Source organism: Haliotis rufescens, unplaced genomic scaffold, assembly GCF_023055435.1.
Source record: "Haliotis rufescens isolate VD_foot unplaced genomic scaffold, xgHalRufe1.0.p SCAF_11, whole genome shotgun sequence".
Taxonomy (NCBI): Eukaryota; Metazoa; Mollusca; class Gastropoda; order Lepetellida; family Haliotidae; genus Haliotis; species Haliotis rufescens.
This window is the reverse complement of record NW_025963791.1, coordinates 14,346,587-14,371,710: the sequence shown is the minus strand read 5'-3', so window position 1 is coordinate 14,371,710 and position 25,124 is coordinate 14,346,587. Positions and strand designations below refer to the sequence as shown.

At 38.5% G+C, this 25,124-nt stretch overlaps 1 protein-coding gene across 3 annotated transcripts; it reads left to right on the top strand.

Moving 5' to 3' along the window:
* On the top strand, nt 1-22,432 carry LOC124110634 (progestin and adipoQ receptor family member 3-like). 3 transcript variants are annotated; one of them, XM_046469952.2, is made up of 6 exons: nt 1-778; nt 4,688-4,850; nt 5,923-6,075; nt 7,837-8,034; nt 9,328-9,418; nt 20,035-22,432. In XM_046469952.2, exons 1-6 carry the CDS (start codon nt 522-524, stop codon nt 20,157-20,159), a joined length of 987 nt encoding a protein of 328 aa, XP_046325908.1. In that variant the 5' UTR covers nt 1-521; the 3' UTR covers nt 20,160-22,432. The 3 variants fall into 3 exon arrangements, with proteins under 3 accessions (XP_046325908.1, XP_046325906.1, XP_046325907.1); XM_046469950.2 differs by lacking the exon at nt 20,035-22,432 and adding an exon at nt 11,915-12,172; XM_046469951.2 differs by lacking the exon at nt 20,035-22,432 and adding an exon at nt 10,493-12,053.
* Nucleotides 22,433-25,124: the final 2,692 nt, after the last annotated feature.

The following is a 25,124-nucleotide window of genomic DNA, read 5'->3' as shown; positions in this document are numbered from 1 at the left end:
TCTCCTTCATAAGCGGAAGTGGGATTTGTTTATAAAGAATAGTGTTTACGAGTTGTCATGTGAACCCACTTATACCGCTGCCTGAGACGGGGAACATGTGCAGACGACATGCAGTGGCGATAATGGAAGCACGGAACATGCTACAAGAGAAACAGCACCTACAGATTTAACCCGCTGGGCGCGTGGGATGGTTCCACACGTGATTGGAAGAATGCAGTTGCCCAACTCACGCTACAATTTCCACTGATATAGCGCTTTCTTAACGACTCCTGTCACGTCTAGTCGTTTCTTATACAATATATATGCTATCGTGGAACAAAGTGTATTTTGCATGTGATCGGCTCCTCGGACAATGACCTCTGCTTAAGATAAAGGAAACAAGCTTTGATCCGTGTTGAACACATTGAACCATATACTTGAACTACTGTGTATCGTCATTGGTATCGTCAGCCCAAGTGTACCATGGAAAGTTTTGTGTGAGATCTTAGGTGGAGTTGTATGAAAAGATTGTCAATTGAACAATGACTATGGGTCGATCAAGCTCAGACACAGTCAAGAACCGACTGTCCACGTCTTCTCATCGAAGGGATACATACAGCATCCTGGATATTGAGATCGACCAGGGGATGCCCCAGACTTGCAGCTCAGGCCTGTGTGATGTCAGCCCCAAAGACATCCCACTGTACAAGTACAATGAAATACCCGACTTCCTTCAAGGGAATCCATTTGTTGTTGAAGGTTACAGAGTATCTCTTCCATTCAGTCTGTGTCTGAAAAGGTAATTTAGTCATCTTTGTTGTGGGAAAATGGTTTTAAAATCAAAGTAAAATGTTTGTTTAACTCTACTGCAGTATATCTAAAATGATTATCGATTTTGTCTTTAAAAGTCTGTGTCTGAAAAGGTAATTTAGTCATCTTTTGTGTGGGAAAATGGTTTTAAAATCAAAGTAAAATGTTTGTTTAACTCTACTGCAGTATATCTAAAATGAGTATTGATTTTGTCTTTAAAAGATTTCGTTCTGTTCCCTATCTTGCTTATGTCTTTGTTAAATGATAAGCAACTTTCTAAGGTTCGAGTGAGATGAAATGAGAGGATTTTTCATGCCTTTAATGTGTTTAAATTTGGGTATGTGGCAGCAAAATTAGAATAGGCATCATTTTTATGCAAAGTTGAGTATCAAACTGTCGACTATAACAAAATTAGTTATTCTGTACGTGTATAGATACAAATTACATTTGTAGACCTGCAAGTTGATGCTAAATATGAATTAGGTGATCCATTAAATGTCTAAAATTGAATTTTCTGCATTCTCACTGTCAATCTTGACCATGTCATTAAATCTGAAATAAAAGTAAACACTTCTGTGACAGTGAATATTACTTTAGTATTGATATATTTAAATTGTACTGATACAGTATACACATTAAAAAAATAGGCATACATTGATATATGATGACATTCCTAAAAAATAAATTCTTATTTCTGCCTATCGCTCTCTCTTTTGTGGGGACACGGGTGGCCCAGTCGTCTAAGGCGCCGCGATTCGCTGTGCAGAGTTGCGTCCCTTGGGCACGCCAGAAACCTATGATTCTGGGTTCGAATCTCGGTTCGCCCCAATTATGTTTCTAGGTTTATCAGCACCATACCCGTGCTCGTGGGTTTCACCGAAGTGGTAAACGTCTGAGACCTGCATCACTTTGGGCTTTCCCTCCACATTAAGCTTACAAACCGCGATATAACTCGAATACTGTTAAAAGTGGCGTTAAACCCAACTCACTCTTTCTCATAATTGTATGAAGTAGCTGACAGGGTCAACATTAGTACTGGCCGGTATTACCGATATATATGTGTACTGCAATGCAGAACTACAAATGATGCTATCGCGATATGTTTTTCATGTATCAGTATTTTGTGCTTATTTTTTTGTTAGTGAAATAAAACATCAGTAGACATGAAATTTATAATACGAATGATCAAGACAATATCACTACATAAAATAGAAAATAAAAGAAACATCGGGCCATGCTCCAGAAATGTTAGGCAGTGATTACTTCCCTTTGCATCGTCTCTATGGAAACAATATGGCAGACGAGTTCGAGACAGTTGCAAATAAGAGGGGGAAGTTGGATATTTGGAGTTGTTTTTTTTCCTAAAATATGCAGTGATAAAGTTGAAGAATACATTGCGTTTTTTGCCGCAAATGCAATGCAAGTATCCGCCACATGGGTGGGACAACAAATCTGGCCTCCTACATGCGGCAGCACCATCCACTCATTGTGTTGACTTCGTCATTTAAACTCAAAGTGGGATAATAGTAAAACTGGAAATCTTGGTCACAGAAACACGAACAAAATTCAATTTCATCACCAATTTCCCGATCCCAAAGCCCAATCAACATGATCAAGCATCTGTTTTCTCCAACCAAATAATACACTTCAGCAAGAATGCAGTATACCGGACACCTTCCGCCATTTTGGTAAGGGATGTGCACAGGCTCTTTCCTTAGTAACGGTTTCTAAGTTTCTCAGAAATATTCAATCAATCAATAAATAACATGGAATATATTTTAAAAGATTATGTTTGATGTAAACATATTATATATTTGAATATTTCATTCATCAAAAACAAATTAATCTAAATATTCTATCAATAAGTTAATTAATTCATTTAAAACATGGCATATATTATGATTTTTAAAATATTATTTTTTATGTAAATGCATCATATATTTGAATATTTAATTCATCCAAAAAATTTATCTAAATATTCAATCAATAAGTTAATTAATTCATATAAAACATGGCATATATTATGATTTTGAAAATATTATTTTGTATGTAAATGCATCATATATTTGAATATTTCATTTATCCAAAACAAATTTATTTAAATATTCAATCAATAAATTAATTAACTCATCAAGAACATGAATATATTTGAACTTTGAAAAGAATTCTTTTGATGTAAATGTAAATTGTCCAATTGTCATTAATAAGCAATCAGCTATGTCTACTTGGTAACTGCTTCTTGTGACTCTTGTCAAATTTCTGCCTTCCCAATATATCACAATAAAATCATAATACAATTTCAGAGCTCCAGATAACTTTTTGAGCAATTTTTACTTGACGGTTTCTATTTTAATTGGGTTATTCCATTTTCTATTGGGTAACCAAATTTTTTCACTCATCTATTTATCATGTTTATCACTCTATTTGTTTTTTTCCCAAAATGAGTAAACATTTTGAGATTAAAAAAAAATGAAATAAATTTTTAGATGTAATATAACGATTCTAAATATAGGCTTGACTCGGAAAAGTAAATTAGCTTGTAATTGTGTTTTGGAAATTAGCTCCGTTGTTTGCTTCACTGGGTATTTACGCGGCTGTTTTCAAACAATTGAGTTTTCCATTTCATTTAATGCATGCGTTTCTGTACACAAGTTAATTGAAAGTAATTGGGTTTTGAATAGTTTTGGGTTGTTTTTTATGCCAATATGCAGCTTATCTGTAGCTCTGAATTTGAAAGATCGCAATATATTGCAATATCCTTTTTTGTCCAATTCCCAGCCCAAGTCAACATGATATCAACAGTGATGTGCTTATTATGTGCTTTGTTTGGATTTATCAATTCACTTATTTTGAACCATGTGGAATATAAATAAAACTTACTAACCATCAGCCTGTGTACATCATCACTATTATTCTTCAAGTGCCCATGATGATGTATTTTGATGTACAATATTAATCCTACCCCAGGGAATTCGGGGTTTCAAGAAGTCCCCAGCAACCTACACAAACAAATGGGTCAGGTTCAGTTACTTGGTGAATTGTATGTCTTTGTACCCCAATGGCATGGATTATTGCTCACAATAATGATCACTGGATGATCTGGTCCAGCCTCAATTATTTACAGGCTGTGGTTAGGTAGCTGAAATATTGCTGAGTGCGGCAAGATATCGAGATAAACTGGATATCCAGAAATGCTGATGTTAGTTTACTTTCACTTCGCTGCTGTTATTTTGTTGCTTTTTCTGAATTTTTTATTTGTCTGATGGCAGTTAGAAATGAAAAAAGAATAATTAAGTGTGCCACAGCATTGCACAGGGCATGCCTTTTAGAATTAGCCTGTACCAACTAGAATAATAATTTCAAATGATAGTAAGAAGTTGTAATTTGGAAAATTTGTCCCCATTTCTTTGAGATTAATAATACCCCGTTTCATTTCTAAATACCCAAATATTGTTTTTATGAATGATATTGTGTATTAGGCATGTGTTACGTATGTTTGTATGTATGTTAGTGATTTCATACAGAAAACATTGTCACAAGGTAGTGATTTCCATGTGCACCTTTCAAGGAACATGAACACTTTGATTGTGCCATTGCAATTTTAACCATTATTTGAGGAGCAGTCGAGTAGCCTTGTGGTTAAAGCATTCACTTGTCACGCCGACGACCCGGGTTCGAATCCTGACATGGGTTCAATGTGTGAAGCCCATTTCTGGTGTCCCCCGCTGTGATATTGCTAAAAGCGGCATAAAACTCACTCACTCACTCACTAACCATTATTTGGCACTATAATGCAAGGTTCTTGGATATCATTAACACCAGGTAGTTTGCTACTTGAGAGAGGGCAAGTGCCTTCTGTTTGTTCTGTAATAATGCAAGCATCCCTTTTTATTTCCAGCTTGTTTCTCTGGAGCAATGAAACCATCAACATCTGGTCACATCTACTTGGGTTCTTCATCTTCCTGCTGCTGATGCTGTACGACAACATCATTGTCATTCCCTCCTACAGCGGCACCCTCTCGGACCATGTCGTCGTCACCGTCGGCCTTCTCTGCTATCAGGTGCTCACACCGTCTTGCTGGCAAATGTCACAGATACCAATCCATGTTGAGATACTATATATATGTGTAACATATGCATTTTGTGAATCAATTTCTTCAGTCATGGTAATGTTAAGAAAATAATTCAAATTTAAAATGACAAATGTGGTTTATCATCTAGGACAATTACCCCTTGGCCATATTGGGGGTCATGGTCAGAAAAGATCCCCAGTACCTCAGGACTAAAATGTGGGTTGTTCTGAATTTGGAAAACACTGACAAGAGCCTTTGTACATTCTTATACATGATAGGCGACTATGCTTGTCATAAGAGGCGACTAACGAAATATACCCTCTTTGTCAATTTCTAGCGCCTTTCCTGCCCAAAATGGTATTGCCACACAAACTTGGTAACAAAGGGGGCGGTCGGGTAGCCTAGTGGTTAAAGCGTTCGCTTGTCACGCCAAAGAACTGGGTTCGATTCCCCACATGGGTACAATTTGTGAAGCCCATTTCTTGTGCCCCCAGCGATGATGTTGCTGAAATATTGCTAAAAGCGGCATAAAACCTCACTCACTCACTCTGATAAGTAACAGTTGTAACATGCACCTCTGTATGTTGTAAGCTGCATGTGTATTTTTCACAATACCTATCTAAAGACATTGAGAAGAAGTACTTTTGTATCAATATTAGCTTCCGTGGAGAGGCAGTCGTCCAATGAGCTATTTCAATCAGAGATGGTTGTTATGATTTGAAATTTTTATTGACCAATCAGAATTGAATATGACATGGTAGAATTTAGTGCAGTATTTCAGTCATGGCGTGTCAGCTTGATGTGGGAGGAAAGCCCAAAGTGATGCAGGACTTAGACGTTTGCAACTTTGGTGAAACCCACGTCAGGTGCTGACAATCAAATCTGGGATTCTAACACAGCGTCACAGGATTCTGGCATGTCCAAGGGGCACAACTCTGCAGGGCTTCCAGACAACTGGCCACCTGTGCACACAGTTATGTTGAGACAATGTTATTATCAGAACAGTTGATGACTTAATTTTGATTTTAAATCTAACATAACCATATGTCTTGTGTTGTAGTTCTGCATGCTGTGTTCGACGGGCTTCCATGTGTTCTACTGCCACTCCGCCCGGGCCAGCAAGCGGTGGTTGGCGGTCGATCTGACGGGGATATCAGTGGGCATTATCGGCTGTTATCTTCCTGCTGTACATTATGCATTCTATTGTTTGTCTGTAAGTAAGCCCCACTGAGTGCTGTACATAGGAGTTATCAGACTGTGTCTACCTAGTTACTGATCAACCTGTGGCCTGGGTCAGTTGGTCAGGTGAAGTGAGTGCTTGTAGATGGTTGATGAACGCATTTAGAGTGCTTATGAACGCATTAAGAGATAGATTGAGACGCTTGTAGAGGGTTGATGAACGCATTTAGAGATAGATTGAGATGCTTGTAGAGGGTTGATGAACGCATTTAGAGATAGATTGAGACAGTTGTAGAGGGTTGATGAACACATTTAGAGTGCTTATGAACGTATTTAGAGATAGATTGAGACGCTTGTAGAGGGTTGATGAACGCATTTAGTGATAGATTGAGACGCTTGTAGAGGGTTGATGAACGCATTTAGAGATAGATTGAGACGCTTGTAGAGGGTTGATGAACGTATGTAGAGCGTTGATGAACACATTTAGAGTACTGATGAACGCATTTAGAGATAGATTGAGACGCTTGTAGAGGGTTGATGAACACATTTAGAGTGCTTATGAACACATTAAGAGATCGATTGAGATGCTTGTAGAGGGTTGATGAACGCATTTAGAGATAGATTGAGACACTTGTAGAGGGTTGATGAACACATTTAGAGTGCTTATGAACTTATTTAGAGATAGATTGAGACACTTGTAGAGGGTTGATGAACGCATTTAGAGATAGATTGAGACACTTGTAGAGGGTTGATGAACACATTTAGAGATAGATTGAGACGCTTGTAGAGGATTGATGAACGCATTTAGAGATAGATTGAGACGCTTGTAGAGGATTGATGAACGTATGTAGAGGGTTGATGAACACATTTAGAGTGCTGATGAACGTATTTAGAGATAGATTGAGACGCTTGTAGAGGGTTGATGAACGCATGTAGAGTGTTGATGAACGCATTTAGAGTGCTGATGAACGCACATAGACATAGATGGGACGCTTGTAGAGTGTTGATGAACGTACATAGAGAGAGATGGGATGCTTGTAGAGTGTTGACATGTTTGTTGAGTGTTTATGAATAGACTGAGTATATAGGTGACTAGAGTAGATTGACAGGGACAGTGCATGAGTGACAACAGGTCACCGTATTCAGTAGGTAGATAACATGATACTGTGTAGATACACACCCGTAGCAAGTAGAGAGGCTCATGTAGCTGATCATATCGGTTCTGTGATAACTGGCAATTGATAATAGTTACTATGATATGTACCATATGTCTTTATTGGTTGATCAATCTTGTCTTCACAACAATCTACCTGTCAAGCCAGACCAGGGAAATTGAATCTGTATTTTCTGTCACACCTCAATTGTTCTATCCCTTTCAAACTGCTAATGTGGAATTGCAATAACAATACATTTTACCATAAATTGTCTGAACACAATATTGCTTAGAATGACTCAAATTTTATATTTTGATTTTGTGTGAATTTTTGTTCAGAAAAAAAGCAAACATGATAAAAGGAACAGAATTTTGAATATATTTTTTAACTGGTTTAGATTTTAGTTATATATCAACCTCTAAACAGAACTCAGAATTAAGATTTTGAATATGTTTAGATATCAGTTTTAAAAACCCTAACCTTTGGGTCCAATCTGCAATTAACCACCAGTAGGCTTTAACCTATCAAATAAAAACTGGAAAATTTTGAATTATGCATCTCTAGACAGTCACAGTATCATGACATAGGGCTGAAATAGGCACACTGGAACACTAAAGGTTTGACATATGTTGTGTTTTCAGATATGGCGGGATATTTATCTGATCATAATCACGCTGCTGGCAGTGGGCACCATCTGTGTTCAGCTCCATCCTCGCTACTTCTCCCACGCCTGGTTCTATCCCCGCATGGCCATCTACTTCTGTCTCGCCGCGTACGGAGTCATCCCCACGGTGCACTGGGTCTACCTCAGTGGCGGCCTCGGTGCAAAGGTCGTTCAGGTCAGTGACGAGGTCAGATAACATCAAGCTGACAGGCAATCATATAACGCCCGACCTTTTATTAAACTTGGTCTTGATCAGGTGTTCAGAATCAGTGACTCGGTTGATTTTGTGTCATCGTACCTCGCCAGTATGGATCTGTGTTAATAGTATCGATCACTGGTTTGGTCAAGATTTAATTATTTACAGGACGGTCATGTATCTGGAATATTGATGTGTTAGGCGATAAATTGGGACTAGACTAAGGCAAATTGACAGTTCTAGCAAATAGTTCAGCTATCCACTAACCTATATCAAAGTCTAGTTTCCACCCTTGCCACTTCAAGGCCACTTTTCTTGACTCCTCCCTGGCGCCACCTCTGACCACCACTAGTTGTACCCCTTGTAATGAAAACGTGATGTCCAATCATATCGCTGTTCTTATCTCGTATAGCTTCACAAAGATGGCGACTTCCATAGGCGACGACCTAGTTGATAAGATAACAACAATGATTTCATCCCTGACACAAAAATATAGGCAATCGTTGGGGTGATTAAAAGATGAAAAGTGAGTATGGTTTTATGCCACTTTTAGTAATATTCAAGCAATATCACGGCGGGGTACACCAGAAATGGGCTTCACACATTGTACCCATGTTGGGAATCGAACCCGGGTCTTCGGCGTGACAAGTGAACGCTTTAACCACTAGGCTTCCAGACCGCACCTAAAGATGAAAAAGACATATTCTTGTCAACAAAGACAGGCAGTGGTAAATCACTTTTATACGAGGGTGTACCAGGCGTGGATGTTAATTTTGTGAAACGTTCTCCGATTGGACTATCGATATGTGTGATAGTCAAATCATATTTAGCACAGGAAAGTGGGCTTGATGTGGCAAGGATGGAAACAAGACTTTGATAAAAAGGCTAGTGGACGCTTTTGCCTTGGGAAGATGGATGGCTTTAGGTACAATACTCTATTTGGCTGAAAAGCAAAATCTTAAGATGCTCATCAGCCTAACATTTAATGAATACCCTAATGTCATTGAGACAGTGACTCATCAGTTTGACACATAGCTCTAATTAGAACAGCTAGTCTACAAATAGGCTAGAAATAGGCTAGAAATAGGCTCTAGGTCATGGAGCACAGTTCCTTTGTACACAACAGACTGAGAGTTGTGAAGTTTGTTATTATATCTGACATCCAGAGTGATAGCCGATACCACAATGACATATAGTCCTGTGAGCAATGGTGACCACATGGAGACAAGTCTGTAACAAACCAGGTTGTTCATGAAGATGTCATTGTTTCAGCTCTTCGTACCCAAGGTCATCACCATGTATGTGTTGGGAGCAACAGCGTTCTTCTTCTTCCTATCAAAGTTTCCAGAAAGAGTGTTTCCAGGTAAGAGTCTTTAGTCTCCGTTTTACCTGGTGAAGGGCATTGATGTAGGCATCGACAGTGTATCTATGCTGTGATCCCTCCCCACCAAGCACTGCACGACAGGCCCAGGGATTAGGTGCCTGTGTTTTGTCTGTTTGCCAAACTGAACTGGATTAATGGATTTGAGTTTGCATATCAGTAAAATGTTTCATCAGTTACCATGTCAGTCTCTGTCAGAAGCCAAGTAATGTATCAACAAATGCAACTTGTACTCCAGATCTATAAAGCAGTAAGTGTTGTATCTCCCAAGTCAATCTTGTACTCCTGGTCAATCATAAGTCAACCATTGTATAAAAAAGGTCAATCTTGTACACCAAGTAACTCATAGGTCAAGCATTATATCATCAAAGTCAATCTTGTACCTAAATGTTATCATACATCAATCATTGTATTAAAAAAGTCAATCTTGTACTCAAAGTATATCATAGGTCAAGCATTATATCATCAAAGTCAATCTTGTACCTAAATGTTATCATATGTCAATCATTGTATTAAAAAGGTCAATCTTGTACTCAAAGTATATCGTAGGTCAAGCATTATATCATCAAAGTCAATCTTGTACCTAAATGTTATATGTCAATCATTGTATTAACAAAGTCAATCTTGTACTCCAAGTATATCATAGGTCAAGCATTGTGACATCAAAGTCAATCTTGTACTCAAGTCTTATCATAAGTCAATCATTGTATAAAAAAGTCAACCTTGTTTGCAAGTCTTATTTTTAATCAATCATTGTATCATTGTATCCATCTTGTACTTCAAAGCGACACAGATATTTTGCTAATCAATTTGCTTGGGGGGTCAAAAGAGACATGTAACTATGTTTGTGAAGCACCATATAATTAGCTCACCATATAATTAGCTCACCTGACTGAAAGTGTTGAAGTAGTAAGTCAATCCTACCATAAAGCCTAGAAGGCCTGAGGTGAGTCCATATTCAAATTATCCCGATACAATCTGCATGTTGACCTCCCACCTCATCACCTCTGTATGCTTGACCCGGCTGCTTATCAAGCATTTTCTTGTTTATTTCAGGTATATTTGATTTCCTTGGTTCAAGTCACCAGTGGTGGCATTGCATTGTAGTGTGTGCATATCTGTGGTGGCATCACTCAGGCCAGGACATACTGCTGTATAGGACAACACATGAATGCTCAGTCTGACCTTCACCTTGAACCCTTGAACCTTGACCTTCAGGAATCCAACCAATCCCCTTGCTTGATACAGACAGCTGCATAACATTATCATCAGCTAGTTACATGAATAATAAGGGCATATACACTTTTACAGTTGTTTTTTACACAATTATCAGGGAAAGACGACCCAATTTTGCATAATTGTTTTATCATTATAACCGTCCTGTTTTATATGTTTTTGTTATATTGTGTTTTATATAAGTGTGAAATATTTTTAGGATATTTGGTTGTATGTTCGGTAGATTTTATGACTAGCTGTCAATGTGATATAACTGTGTATAGATCAAGGTGATAGAAGGAGAAATGCATGCAGTGTTTAGGATGTGTGTGAAAGATGGGCTATTGATGGTGTCTGTAACACATGATAATGGTTTTGCCTCAGTTTGTTTGGCTAAAGTTAAGCTGAACATGAGCAATTAATTTGCAGTAGCATTTGAAAGATCTCATTATTATTTCTTAAACTTGATGTAGAGATGTAGAGGTGTGTTTTTTATGATTAAATACAGATTGTAAGTCTTTTAACTGTACCAGGATCTGCTTATCAGGGGTCAAATCCCATTTACCGAGATTATGATCCTTGGTTTGTCAGCACCACACCTGTAGATGTGGGTTCCACCTTGGTCAAATAACTATCAATGCAGCTTTAAACCCAACTCACTCACTCACCCAACCTAGCACCAAGTCTTCTGCTATCTGTTTATCAGAATCTGTTGTGTTGTAAGGTTTGACAGGTGTAGTCCATTGCTTCAGTGCAAGCCGTATGTATGTTCAGTCAGAGAGGTAGAGTAACAAGGCGCTGTCTCGAGATACTTTATCATGGTGAGGAGGCAAGGGGGGCCTAGTCGTCTAAAGCGCTGCAGTTCATTGTGAAGAGTTGCTTCCCTAAGTGTGTCAGAAACCTATGATTGTGAATTAGAATCCTAGAGGGCAGAGGGGTTGCCTTGTGGTTAAGGCGTTCACTCGTCACGCCAAAGGCATGGGTTTAATTCCCACATGAGTACAATGTGAAACTGGTGTTCTGGTTGCTTGAATGTTGCTGAAAGTGGCATAATATCCATCAGACTCGCAGTCCAGATTTGATGGTGTGAATCGATGCTCATGCAGTTGACCACTGGTTTCATTGGCCCAGATTATCTATAGACTACTGTGATATAGCTGAGTGTTGCCAAGTGTGGCGTTGAACACCATCCCTCCACTGACTCCATCCCCCCCCACTCTGCCAGCCAGACAATGCACTAAGAGGTGCTTGTTGTTGTTTCAGGTTTCTTTGATTACATTGGGTCCAGTCATCAGTGCTGGCATACTCTCATTCTCTGTACCTTTCTGTACTGGCACGAGACCGGCTGGGACTTTGTTGTGTATCGGAGCTATATCTGTGAGATCTTACAGCATCCGTGATTATCATGTTTATCATAGCTCCATATATGTACTCCATTTCTGGTTTCCCCTGCCATGATATTAATGGAATATTGCTAAAAGCGGCATAAAGCCATACTCACTCACTCACCCATATATGTACAGTAAACTACTTTTAATACGAGTGAGTGAGTGAGTGAGTTGGGTTTTAACAGTATTCCAGTTTTATCGCGGTGTCAGCTTAATGTGGGAGGAAAGCACGAAGTGATGCAGGTATCTTTTAAAACGAACTCAAAGGGACCACTAATAACCGTAGTTTGTAATAAGCATTTCTACTGAGTTGCCTCAATCTAGTCGTCGCATTTTATCGACAGATTATATCCACTTTGAAGGATAAAGAGTAGTCACTGTGTCACTATTTGTAATTGAGGGTGCAAATTGAGGACCAGGTGTCATTACTTAATCCATTTAATCACCTGCCTTCAACTGTTAATTGCTGTCTTGAGCAGTTGTGTGGGGACATGGATGTTTGGTGAACTGTATGCATAGGCATCTGTGGTAATATTTTTTAATGTACATCTTTAGGAGGGGGGGTAAATTTTACGAAACATTCTTCTTTCTCTTTACTTCTTTTCAGGACATCACACGTGACATCACACGTGACATCACACATGACATCAAACATGACATCAAACATGACATCACATGTGACATCACACATGACATCACACATGACATCACACATGACATCAAACATGACATCACACATGACCTCACACATGTCCAGACACCCCTATTTCTCGGGAACAGTTTTTTTATTTAAAACAAAATCCTGATACCTCTCAAAGTTGGTGGGTGCACTGGCATTACATATTACAAAAGTTTGTAGTGGCTATAAAAATATTTTAATTTCAAGTTTAGTAATAAGCTGATACACGACAAACACATCTCACCCAGACATCCGCCACCTACCTACACGACAAACACTTATACACCCTGGCTTACAACTCTGTGGGGATTCTGAGGCAGACTAGGCCCTATGTGGGTGCCAGGGGTGTGGGACTTGGTCAATGATCTTCAGCACCAATTGCCTGGATTGTTGCTCATGCCGTCAACCTCTGGTTTGCCTGTCCTCAACTCTGTTATTTACCAACCACAGTAATATAGCTGGAACATCTCTTACGACATGAAAACAACATTCCCCCACCAACACTGATTATCAGTGGCCCCTGAGTTGTGTCAGTGTCAATCTCATTAAAATCATATCTTAGTATTCGCTATCGCTAAACAAAGATCTGAGGACATCCCATTATGGGTCACGTCAGAACGACCTTTCATCCAACCAATCTGAGCGTCGCTTACCAGATCATGAAAGTGACAGTGGGAATGTGCTTTCTATTCATGCAACCTCGAAATATTGAACAGAGGGTATTCAGAACGGCAGCTACGGGTTTTATGAATATATCCATACAATCTAGCTCATCTATAAGCCATTCCAGAATGTTCTTTTTATCAGTTTTAATTTTTTTTAATCGAGAATACGTCAAAATATGTTTTGAAGCGTAGTCGCCAGTTTGAAACTAGTGTCATAAAGCTCGAGAAAGCTGTCTTCTGATTGGCTGATGTCAATTTCTTGTCAGTCATTTCATTGGTCTGTCAAAGTTCGTTCTGACGTGACCCGTAATGGTATGTCCTCAGATATTGTTTAGCGGTAGTTAATGAGATTGGATCAGTGTAGGACTTATGTCATCATTTCAGTGTTAGAAGTCTCTGTCTGTTGTCTGTAGGGTCTGCCACAAGGTACTCCAGTGTAGAGCCTGTTTCATCCCTAGTATGATCCATGTACAATGCAATGCCACCACTTGCTTACTGACTTGCATCTACGTTTTGAGGGCATGCATGTCTCATTTGCCAGAAGTGCTGTAATTTGCTGTTCAGAGTTGTGTCCCTTGGGTGTGCCAGAAACCTGTGATCGTAAATTTGATTCCGAGATGTGCCCTAATTATGTTTCTGGATTTGTCACCACTATATTCGTGCACGTAGGTTTCACCAAAGTGGTAAATATCTGAGATCTGCATCACTTCCGGTCCTCCTCTCACATCAAGCAGACACTCAGTGATGTGACTGGAATACTGTTAAAACAAACTCATTCATTAACTTTCAAGTTAGTGTATGTTTTGTTTGTTTGTTTGTCTGTTGTTTAATGCAGCACTCAGCAATATTCTAGCTATATGACGGCGGTCTGTAAATAATCAAGTCTGGACCAGACAATCCAGTGATTGACATCATGAGCATCGATCCACGCATTTGGGATCGATGACATGTATCAACCAAGTCAGCGAGCCTGACCACCCGATCCCGTTATTGCTTTTTACGACAAGCATAGTCGCCTTTTACGGCAAGCATGGGTTGCTGAAGACCTATTCTACCCCGGAATCTTCATGGGTCAGTTAGTTTATGCAAGACCCTGTTGTGTCAGTGGGCTTCATATTTCAAACTCATAATTTGATAGAATTCCATTGAAAAATAGGAATCGGCTTGTACATCTACCCCAGAACTGTCCATACTTATGGCAGTGATGTGTGTATATGTGTCTCAGTCAGTCATTTTTGTTTGTTATTTGACGCCATACTCAGCAATATTCCAGCTATATGATGGTGGTCTGTAAATGATCGAGTCTGGACCAGGCGTTCCAGTGGCTGACATCATGAATGTCGATTGGGATAAGATGACAACCAAGTCAGTGAGCTTGACCACCAGATCCCATCAGCCAGACAGAATATGGAGAAAGATACATGCAAGCTGCATAATTAAGGCAAACACATCTTTTGATTGTTTTGTTTGTTGTACCAACATTTATAATTATTTATGAGCTTTAAAATATAAGTTATATCTTGTTGTTTTGATTATGTATTTTGGTACAGATGATATACTACATCAAATATAGGAATGATTTATTTGAAAATAAAATCTGAAAACGAACTGTAATATAGGTTTGTTTTGTATCAGTTTCATCAGTGTTGACTTGAGGCTGATGATGTCAGTCCCGTCTGCTGCTAATACTGCAAAATATTGCTGCTATGAAAATAAATGACATTTCAGAATTTATTGTTTAATACCTAACTTATCATTTAAGAATTGACTTTCACTTTGTGTGAGTTCATTGGAGTATGAACTTTCATAGAGTGAGGGCTTAACTGAGTGAACATTGGAGCTGTGTCATTGTCTGACCTAGTTGAGGATAGTCAATCCTGATTACCACATTACTGTCCAGACCACCGAAGCGATGACTTTGCCAACTGACACCACCTGCTTGTACTACCTGCCTGTGTCCAGATGTTCCAGTTTTGGCTCTTAACCTTACTGAGTGTACAAGACATGCCTGTATAGGCAGTTGTCTTGGAATGTGTAAATTCCTCGGAATAAAGAAAGTCATTCTCCAGGTTATGGATTTCTGCAGGCAAAACTGTGTTGTTACTCAAGGCAGCACCAACATGGGCACGGCATGGATGTTGTAAAGTCTCACAATATGGGAGGAAGAATCCCTGTATTACCCATGCATCCAATGAACTTGGCAGAGTTTATATTGACTTTCCAAGGTGTCTGTGAAGCTAGGTGACTTCCTGTGAAAATACAATAGCATGAGTACATGGTGTAGTCGTGTACCCATGTCAGATGTACTCTTATATATATCAACCTGGAAAATAATGAAGCACTTACCACATAAAATAGCAATTGTTAGCTCACCTGCAGACAAAAGTATTAGGAGCACATGTAAATACTGCAGACAAAACTAAGAAGCACATGTAAATAGTGCAGACAAAACTAAGGAGCATATGTAAATACTGCAGACAAAACTAAGGAAAACATGTAAATACTGCTGACAAAATGGAGGAACACATGTAAATACTGCAGGCAAACCTAAGGAGCATATGTAAATACTGCTGACAAAACTAAGGAGCACATGTAAATACTGCAGACAAAACTAAGGAGCACATGTAAATACTGCTGACAAAACTAAGGAGCACATGTAAATACTGCAGACAAAACTAAGGAGCATATGTAAATACTGCAGACAAAACTAAGGAAAACATGTAAATACTGCTGACAAAATGGAGGAACACATGTAAATACTGCAGGCAAACCTAAGGAGCACATGTAAATACTGCAGACAAAACTAAGGAGCATATGTAAATACTGCAGACAAAACTAAGGAGCACATATAAATATTGCTGACAAAATGGAGGAGCACATGTAAATACTGCAGACAAACCTAAGGAGCATATGTGAATACTTCAGACAAAACTAAGGAAAACATGTAAATACTGCTGACAAAATGGAGGAACACATGTAAATAGTGCAGACAAAACTAAGGAGCACATGTAAATACAGCAGACCAAACTAAGGAGGACATGTAAATACTGCTGACAAAATTGAGGAGCATATGTGAATATTTCGGACAAAACTAAGCAGCACATGTAAATACTGCAGACAAAATGGAGGAGCACATGTAGAAACTGCAGACATAACTAAGGAATACATGTAAATAGTGCAGACAAAACTAAGGAGCACATGTAAATACTGCAGACAAAACTAAGGAGCACATGTAAATACTGCAGACAAAATGGAGGAGCACATGTAAATACTGCAGACATAACTAAGGAATACATGTAAATAGTGCAGACAAAACTAAGGAGCACATGTAAATACTGCAGACAAAACTAAAGAGCGCATGTAAATAGCGCAGACAATTAAAGAGCACGTGTAAATACTGTAGACTAAATTGAGGAGCACATGTAAATACTGCAGACAAAACTATTGAGAACATGTAAATACTGCAGACAAAACTAAGGAGCACATGTAAATATTGCAGACAAAACTAAGGAGCACATGTAAATAGTGAAGACAACTAAGGAGCACATGTAAATACTGCAGACAAACCTAAGGAGCATATGTGAATACTTCAGACAAAACTAAGGAAAACATGTAAATACTGCTGACAAAATGGAGGAACACATGAAAATAGTGCAGGCACAATGGAGGAATACATGTAAATACTGCAGAAAAAAATAAGGAGCACATGTAAATACTGCAGACGAAAGTAAGGAGCACATGTAAATATGCAGACAAAACTAATAAGCACATGTAAATACTGCAGACAAAACTAAGGAGCACATGTAAATAGTGCAGACAAACCTAAGGAGCATATGTGAATACTTCAGACAAAACTAAGGAAAACATGTAAATACTGCTGACAAAATGGAGGAACACATGTAAATACTGCAGACGAAAGTAAGGAGCACATGTAAATAGTGAAGACAAAACTAATAAGCACATGTAAATACTGCAGACAAAACTAAGGAGCACATGTAAATACTGCAGACAAAATGGAGGAACACATGTAAATACTGCAGACGAAATTAAGGAGCACATTTAAATACTGCAGACAAAATGGAGGAACACATGTAAATACTGCAGATGAAATTAAGGAGCACATGTAAATACTGCAGACAAAATGGAGGAGCAAATGTAAATACTGCAGACAAAACTAAGAAGCACATGTAAATACTGCAGACAAAACTAAGGAGCACATGTAAATACTGCAGACAAAATGGAGGAACACATGTTAATACTGCAGACAAAATGGAGGAACACATGTAAAAAATGCAGACGAAAGTAAGGAGCACATGTAAATACTGCAGACAAAATGGAGGAACACATGTAAATACTGCAGATGAAAGTAAGGAGCACATGTAAATATGCAGACCAAAGTAGGGAGCACATGTAATTACTGCAGACCAAATGGAGGAACACATGTAAATACTGCAGACAACTTAAGGAGCACATGTAAATACTGCAGACAACTAAGGTGCCCATGTAAATACTGCAGACAAAACTAAGGAGCACATGTTTGTTTGTTTGTTGTTTAACGCCGCACTCAGCAATATTCCAGCTATAAGACGGTGTTCTGTAAATAATCAAGTCTGGACCAGACAATCCAGTGTAAATATTTTAGACAAAATTGAGGAGCACATGTAAATACAGCAGACCAAACTAAGGAGCACATGTAAATACTGCTGACAAAATTGAGGAGCATATGTGAATATTTCGGACAAAACTAAGGAGCACATGTAAATACTGCAGACAAAATGAAGGAGCACATGTAGAAACTGCAGAAATAACTAAGGAATACATGTATATAGTGCAGACAAAACTAAAGAGCACATGTAAATACTGCAGACAAAACTAAAGAGCGCATGTAAATAGCGCAGACAATTAAAGAGCACATGTAAATACTGTAGACTAAATTGAGGAGCACATGTAGAAACTGCAGACAAAATTGAGGAGCACATGTAAATACTTCAGACAAAACTAAGGAATACGTATAAATACTGCAGACAAAACTAAGAAATAGCTGTAAATGCCTAAGGGATGTCATTCTTCACAGCAAATTGCAGTGATTTTCTGAGGTTGGCAAATTTCTGAGGTCGATCTTACTGTTGGTAGGGAACAATGAAGAAGATCAAATTGTGCATACGCATCATCATTAAATAGAAAGATCATGGTAAGAATTGTCGACTAATGGGATAAGGTGGTCAGGCTCGCTGACGTGGTCATATCCCAATTGTGTAGATCAGTGCTTATGATGTGAATCCCTTGATTGTCTGGTCCAGACTTACAGACCACCATCATGTATCTGGATTATAACAAACAAACAACATTAAATAGAACTGACCATAGGAGCATGCCGAGTGACATGGGTATCTAGACAACAAGATTAAACTGATGACATCCAGTGACATCACGGCAGGAGGTCATGTCAGGGAGGTGCTTTGTACAGTTCCGTTTCTGTCATGATTTAGATAACATTATTCACAGGTTTGGAAGAAGCAAGTGTAATAAGTTTCAATGCTGGTCAGTTGAAGGGATTAGTGGTGTCACGGTACGGTGATACAGTATTGTATTGTGGCCACATTACAATACATTGTTTTACAATATTATATATTACAAGTTATATTGGTGTAGAAACATGTGAATAATAACAGAGTTAAAATGCTTAACAAAACTGTTCAGAAAACCAGCTTGCGCAGATTCTCTAGTAATTCCCGGTTAGCTATAAATAGCATTACATTCACAGTGCCCTCTAGTCTGTATGTTTCTGCCCTACAATATCCAATCTTCCACATCTGAAATTTTTCACAGTCCTGATTCACCTGCAAAAAGGACAGCCTCCGTGGTCTAGTGGTAGAGCGTCCGCCTGGAGAGTGGAAGGTCTTGTGTTCGGTTCCCGGCTGCGTCATACCTAAAGACGTTAAAAGATGGTACTTGTTGTTACCCTGTCTGGCGCTCGACATAAAGGGGCTAGAACAAGGACTTGTGGCTCGGAGTCTGTATACTGTGTCTGAATGGTTAAGCTGCTGCATGATATCTCAGTGAGCTAGCACTATAAATTGGCATCAATCCGGACTCGTACAAGCAGCCACACACATGTGCATGCACGTCGCTGTATAAGTGCAATAATCTTGGATGCGACGTTAAACCCAATTTCACGTCACCTCACTCTGCAAAAAGAAAGAATATCAACTTATGAAATACAAGTACTGTATGGTGATACAAATCACACCCAGACTATCAGGATATGTATCGTATCGCGACGTGAAGATCTGGGGTAGAATAGGTCTTCAGGTTGCCGTAAAAGGCAACTATGCTTGTCGTAAAAGGCGACTAATGGGATCGGGTGGTCGGGCTCGCTGACTTGGTTGATGCATGTCATTGATCCCAATTGCGTGGATCGATGCTCATGATGTCAATCACTGGATTGTCTGGTCCAGATTTGATTATTTACAGACCGTCGTCATATAGCTGGAATACTGCTGAGTGCGGCGTAAAACAACAAACAAACAAAATCGTATCGCGACCCTACCATATTACACCTCCAGAAGCGATCAATAGATGGACCTCCATGAAGTCTTGCTGCTTGCTGATCTGTGCCTACACTGTGTGAGCTGCTGTTTTCTGTTGCAGGTCACCTGGACTACGTAGGTTCAAGTCACCAATGCTGGCACACACTTATACTTGCCGCGTTTGTGTACTGGAGGTTTGCAGCAAATGCCTTCCTAGTCATACGATTGCAGGATCAGTGCTTCTGATGCCATCTCATCGCCGACCTCGTCTCTGACCTCATCATGAGGGCGCCATTTATCTTACATGATGAAGGAGACCACTTTATTGTTTCAGTATAGAGCTTTACACATTGTTATTTTTGTGGTCATTTTATGGTATATGAAGACAATGCATTTATTTATATAGGATATACACTGTTGCTTTATTGGTACAATTGCATAATTGAATTCAGTGGAATAATAGATTTGCCAGTTTAATCAGAGAATACATATCATTTGATTCCTTCCTCAAGTCATATCTCACTTTAAGGGAGCAATCATTTCATTTTCAGGGGGCCCAGTGTTTATAAAAAAAATAATCATTATACTTAATTTGTTTTACATATATGCCTTGTACAGTAGGGAAAAAAAATCATGTGGCCTTTTCTTGCAGACCCTATTAAAGAGTCCAAAGTACACAGTTCGTTATTTATACTTATTAAAAAAAAGTAGAATTGAACACCTGTTTATGTTGGAAAAAATAACTGAGCTTCTACAGATTTAAGAAAATATACTGATATCAAAATCCCCCCCGAAAATCAAATGGTTGCTCCGTTAGCTAAATTGATAGCATCCTTGATCATCCAATAAATTATACTTCTCCATAGTATTCAGATAAATAGTCCAGACCCATGTGTAAGCAGAACTTCGTCATAAGTAATTTTACACAGAATTTCTCTTGCACAGGGGCTCTAGTCGATTGGACTGATATTTTAGCCTTGCATCAGTTCATTAGAATAATGAATGAGTCCAACTATTTCTATTTTTAGAATGGAGATGTATGATATACAGTGGGTAATCAGGATACATTGAGAGCAGCATCACGTTTCCTCGAGTGAGTGAGTGAGTGAGACAGTTTACCGCCTTTTGCAGTATTCCAGTAGTTTGGTTGTGGGATCATTATGTTATGTGGCGTGCCAGGTGAAATGGGGTTTTATGTTGTGTTAAAGATTATTGCACTTATATAGTGACATGCATGAGTGTGCGTGCATGTGTGGGTGCTCGGAAACCACTATGGAAAGAAGGATGACAGTTTGCATACATCATAAGGGATAAATATGTTGATGAGAGTTTGAAAACCATAATTGAAAATTAATGTTTTGAAAAGTTATGGCATTTGGATTGTCTTTTGAACATGATGCACAGTACGGCCAATTTTTCAGAAACCACTTTAGATGACATTTTGAATGCATCATGATGAAAATAAGTCTGAAAAACGCCATTAAGAATGAGTATATTGCAGAGTTATGTCCCTTGCTTCATTTTTTTTCTTGGTGTTTGTTCAAGTGAGAGTAGGGTTTGTTTCAAAAGCATTACTTACAAACCATTTCATGTGTATTTGTGAAACTTTGTATGCACATCAGGCATTTGCTGAAGTTCTGGAATTTATGACATATTTCATGCTTTGCATTTTTTCGAAGGCAGCATGTTCCAATTTGGGTACTTTTTTTTTATAATGCCAAACCTTTGTTTGTTTTTCCATGACACGTCACAACTGTATTAGGCTAGTTAGGACGTGGTGCCAATCAAATTCTCTAAGAAATCAAAACTATTTATTGACAATAGTAAACTTGGCGGGACGTGTGGATGACGACATCTTCTTGTTGATTCTTGGATTACAGATTTTTTGTGATGAAATGTATTGGACAAGGAAATGACAGTTTTATATTCTTTGGGGTGGGTGTGGGATGCTTGGATTTTTAGAGACAATAGTTATTCAGTCACTGTTTCGAGGCATGTGATTGTTTTCTCTATCGAACAAATTTTTTAACAAAACATTTTTGTTTCCGGGCATGTCCAAGAAACAATTTTTGAGTAAAACTGGAGGAAAATTTATTTGTTACCAGTATATATTTGTTAAAAATATTCACATCCCACATAACCCCCACCCCACCAGGACCTCAAACGGTCAGTCCCCAAGCAACGAGGTATTAGCTAATGTGTTCCATAGTTCTGTGTCTGCAAGACATCGGCGCTGAAAGTATTTCTGTTCTAGAAGCTGTCATATAAATGAAATTGTTAGCAATCCGATGAATGAATTATTTGCTTATTTCATGAGCTGTGAGTTATTAAATTATTAATATGTCTGTTTCATGAATTAGATAATGTAAGTTTCTGATGATTCAAAAGTACGGTATTCGACGTAATAAGCGCCCACACTGATATTTGCTAATATACTGGCTAGTGAACAATACCAATTACCTCCTTACGATTGAACAATGTACACAAGACTTATTTATTCGTGTATAATACGCACTTGTGTGTTATATGCACCCTTAATTATGGGCAGTTAAATTCTGGAAAATATATGTGTTGTGTATGATACACACATACTTTCCTTTTGTATCATTTCAGGCTGTCAGCATAAACTACGAAATTTACAATCTTTTTTCACCAAAATCATATTCTATAAGATCCCCCTATTTCTAATTTTGAGAGCGCCCCGGGCGCTTATTACGTCAAATACAGTAACTGATGTTCTGTACAGTCACAGGAATCTGAGTTCCGATATAAACAATGGAACTGTATGCCTTTTTACTATCAAACATCTTTCTATATATAGACTCTATATCCTGAACAAAGTTATGGATCATTAAATATTTTTATATACTGTACACACTGTCTTCACTTTAAAAAAATATTCATAATCACTAACTTTTTTGTTCAGTATATAAATACATGTTTATATATAGAGAGGGATGTTTGATAGGCATACTATTTTTTATTTTTTTTATCAGATTCATGTTGAGGGCACGGTGACCCAGTCATCTGAGGCACCACAAATCGCTGTGCAGAGTGCATGCCAGAAACCTATGATTGTGGGTTCAAATACCAGTTCGCCCAGATCATGTTTCTAGGTTTGTCAGCACCATACCCATGCTCGTGGGTTTTACCGATGTGGTAAACATCTGAGACCTGCATCACTTCAGGCTTTCCTCCCACATTAAGCTGACACGCCGCGATATAACTGAAATACTGTTGAAAGCAGCGTTAAATTAAACTCACTCTTACTCAGATTCCAATAGTCAAAATAATGCATGATTTTGTAACGACCATAATACCATGATAATTTAAAGTCTGAGTGCGATGGTGGTAGCATAGTGGGTAAAGCATCTACTCGTCACGCCGAAATTCTGGGTTTGATTCCTGGGTACAAGGTGTGAAGCCCATTTCTGGTGTCCCTGTCGTGATAATGCTTGAATATTTATAAAAGTTGCTCGAAACACTGATTGAGTTATTTACTGAATCAGTCTGGTTACAGCTACTACATCGCAATCAACATGCATGAGCGACTGGCCATTCAGCTGTAGCCTGTGGTGCTCTTTGAAGTTTTTATGAAGTTTGCATAATTAGTTTCATTATCATTGGTTTTAAATATTCATATTTATTTATTCTTTGGTTGTTCTGTTAATGCATAAAACGCTGAAAACTTGTCTTTGTTTTCTTTCATGAAATTGATGAAATTCTATGATCTGTGAGTTTATGTGTATGCTCCGCTTGAACATTATGTCTGTCCACTTGTTGTGTTTGTTTGTTTGTTTGTTTGTTGTTTAATGCCAAACTCAGCAATATTCCAGCTATATGATGGCGGTCTGTAAATAATCGAGTCTGGACCAGATAATCCAGTGATTGACATCATGAGCATCGATCCACGTAATTGGGATACGATGTCATGCATCAACCAAGTCAGAGAGTCTGACCACTCGATCCCGTTAGTTATCTCTTACAACGAGCATAGTCACCTTTTACGGCAAGCATGGGTTGCTGAAGACTTGTGGAAGGACCATGTTCATGGAGATTTTTCACACTAAAATGTATTCCGAATCTGGAGCAGCATCTCTTCATCTGCAGATGTCACAAAGCACCACATTCTGACATTTTGAGTTATATAGTAGATAAAATTGTAACAGAGTGACCAAAGACTGGTCGATAATTACTCGTGGATATACTACTAAAATAAATGGATGGTGCCACCAGTCACAGCCGATTGATATATCTGAACTGCTAAAACAATTAAACTGAACAATAAACTTTGAAACTTGAAAGTGTACGAACTTGGCTGCAACCGGAAATGGATCCATGTAATCAATACTTTCTGGAAGTCATGTGACCCAGAATGAAAAACAATGCGGCCACACCTCCACGAGTTGTCAAAATGCGATGTCAGCATCAAGTCAAATCCTAATCAAAGCTTGGAATTAAACATATAGGATCGATTCTAGAACGATCCATGTAACATCGGTATATAAAAACCCTTAACTGTCATGGCATCATCAGACAACCTCCCTATAAAACCACAACCTATACAATAAAAATCTCAGGCAAAAAAAATAGAATTTAGCTGTGACGTAACTCTGGAATCCTACCTTGCTTGTTAAAGTCAATATTGCTGCTGTCAAAGTTAACCGTGACAGGTCTGTTTATATATAGGTGACCTCGGAACACATTATACGCAGACGTGACGTAAGAAAATCCAAGATGGCGATTGTAAATGTGACTGGCGTGACTCAAGTTGGAATTTACTGATTTTGTAACTTGGAAAAACACTGCATAAAGGTATGTCATCCTAATAACATACAACATGATGCTGGTACCATGCCTGAAATTAGTGTTATGGCTGGGAGTTGTCCCACTGTCATGAAAGGCTGTACCTGTGATCTTTGAAGTACGTGTTAACTTTGATAGAACAGGAAGTTTTGTTACAATATTCTCCATCAGAACGTTGTAGATTGCCTTGTTTTTTAAGCATATAGATAAACATAGTAGATAGTATTCCAGTGTGTCACATTCCAGTGTGGGAAATGTTCTCCTAAAGAATTTGTAATACCATGTTCTGGTATGGATGGTCACAGGGGCCACATTCTGACCAACTGTCGAGTTATATAGTAGATAAGATTCTTCATGAGAAAGTTGTAGAGTGCCATGCTCTTGCCAGATATAGAATTACATAGC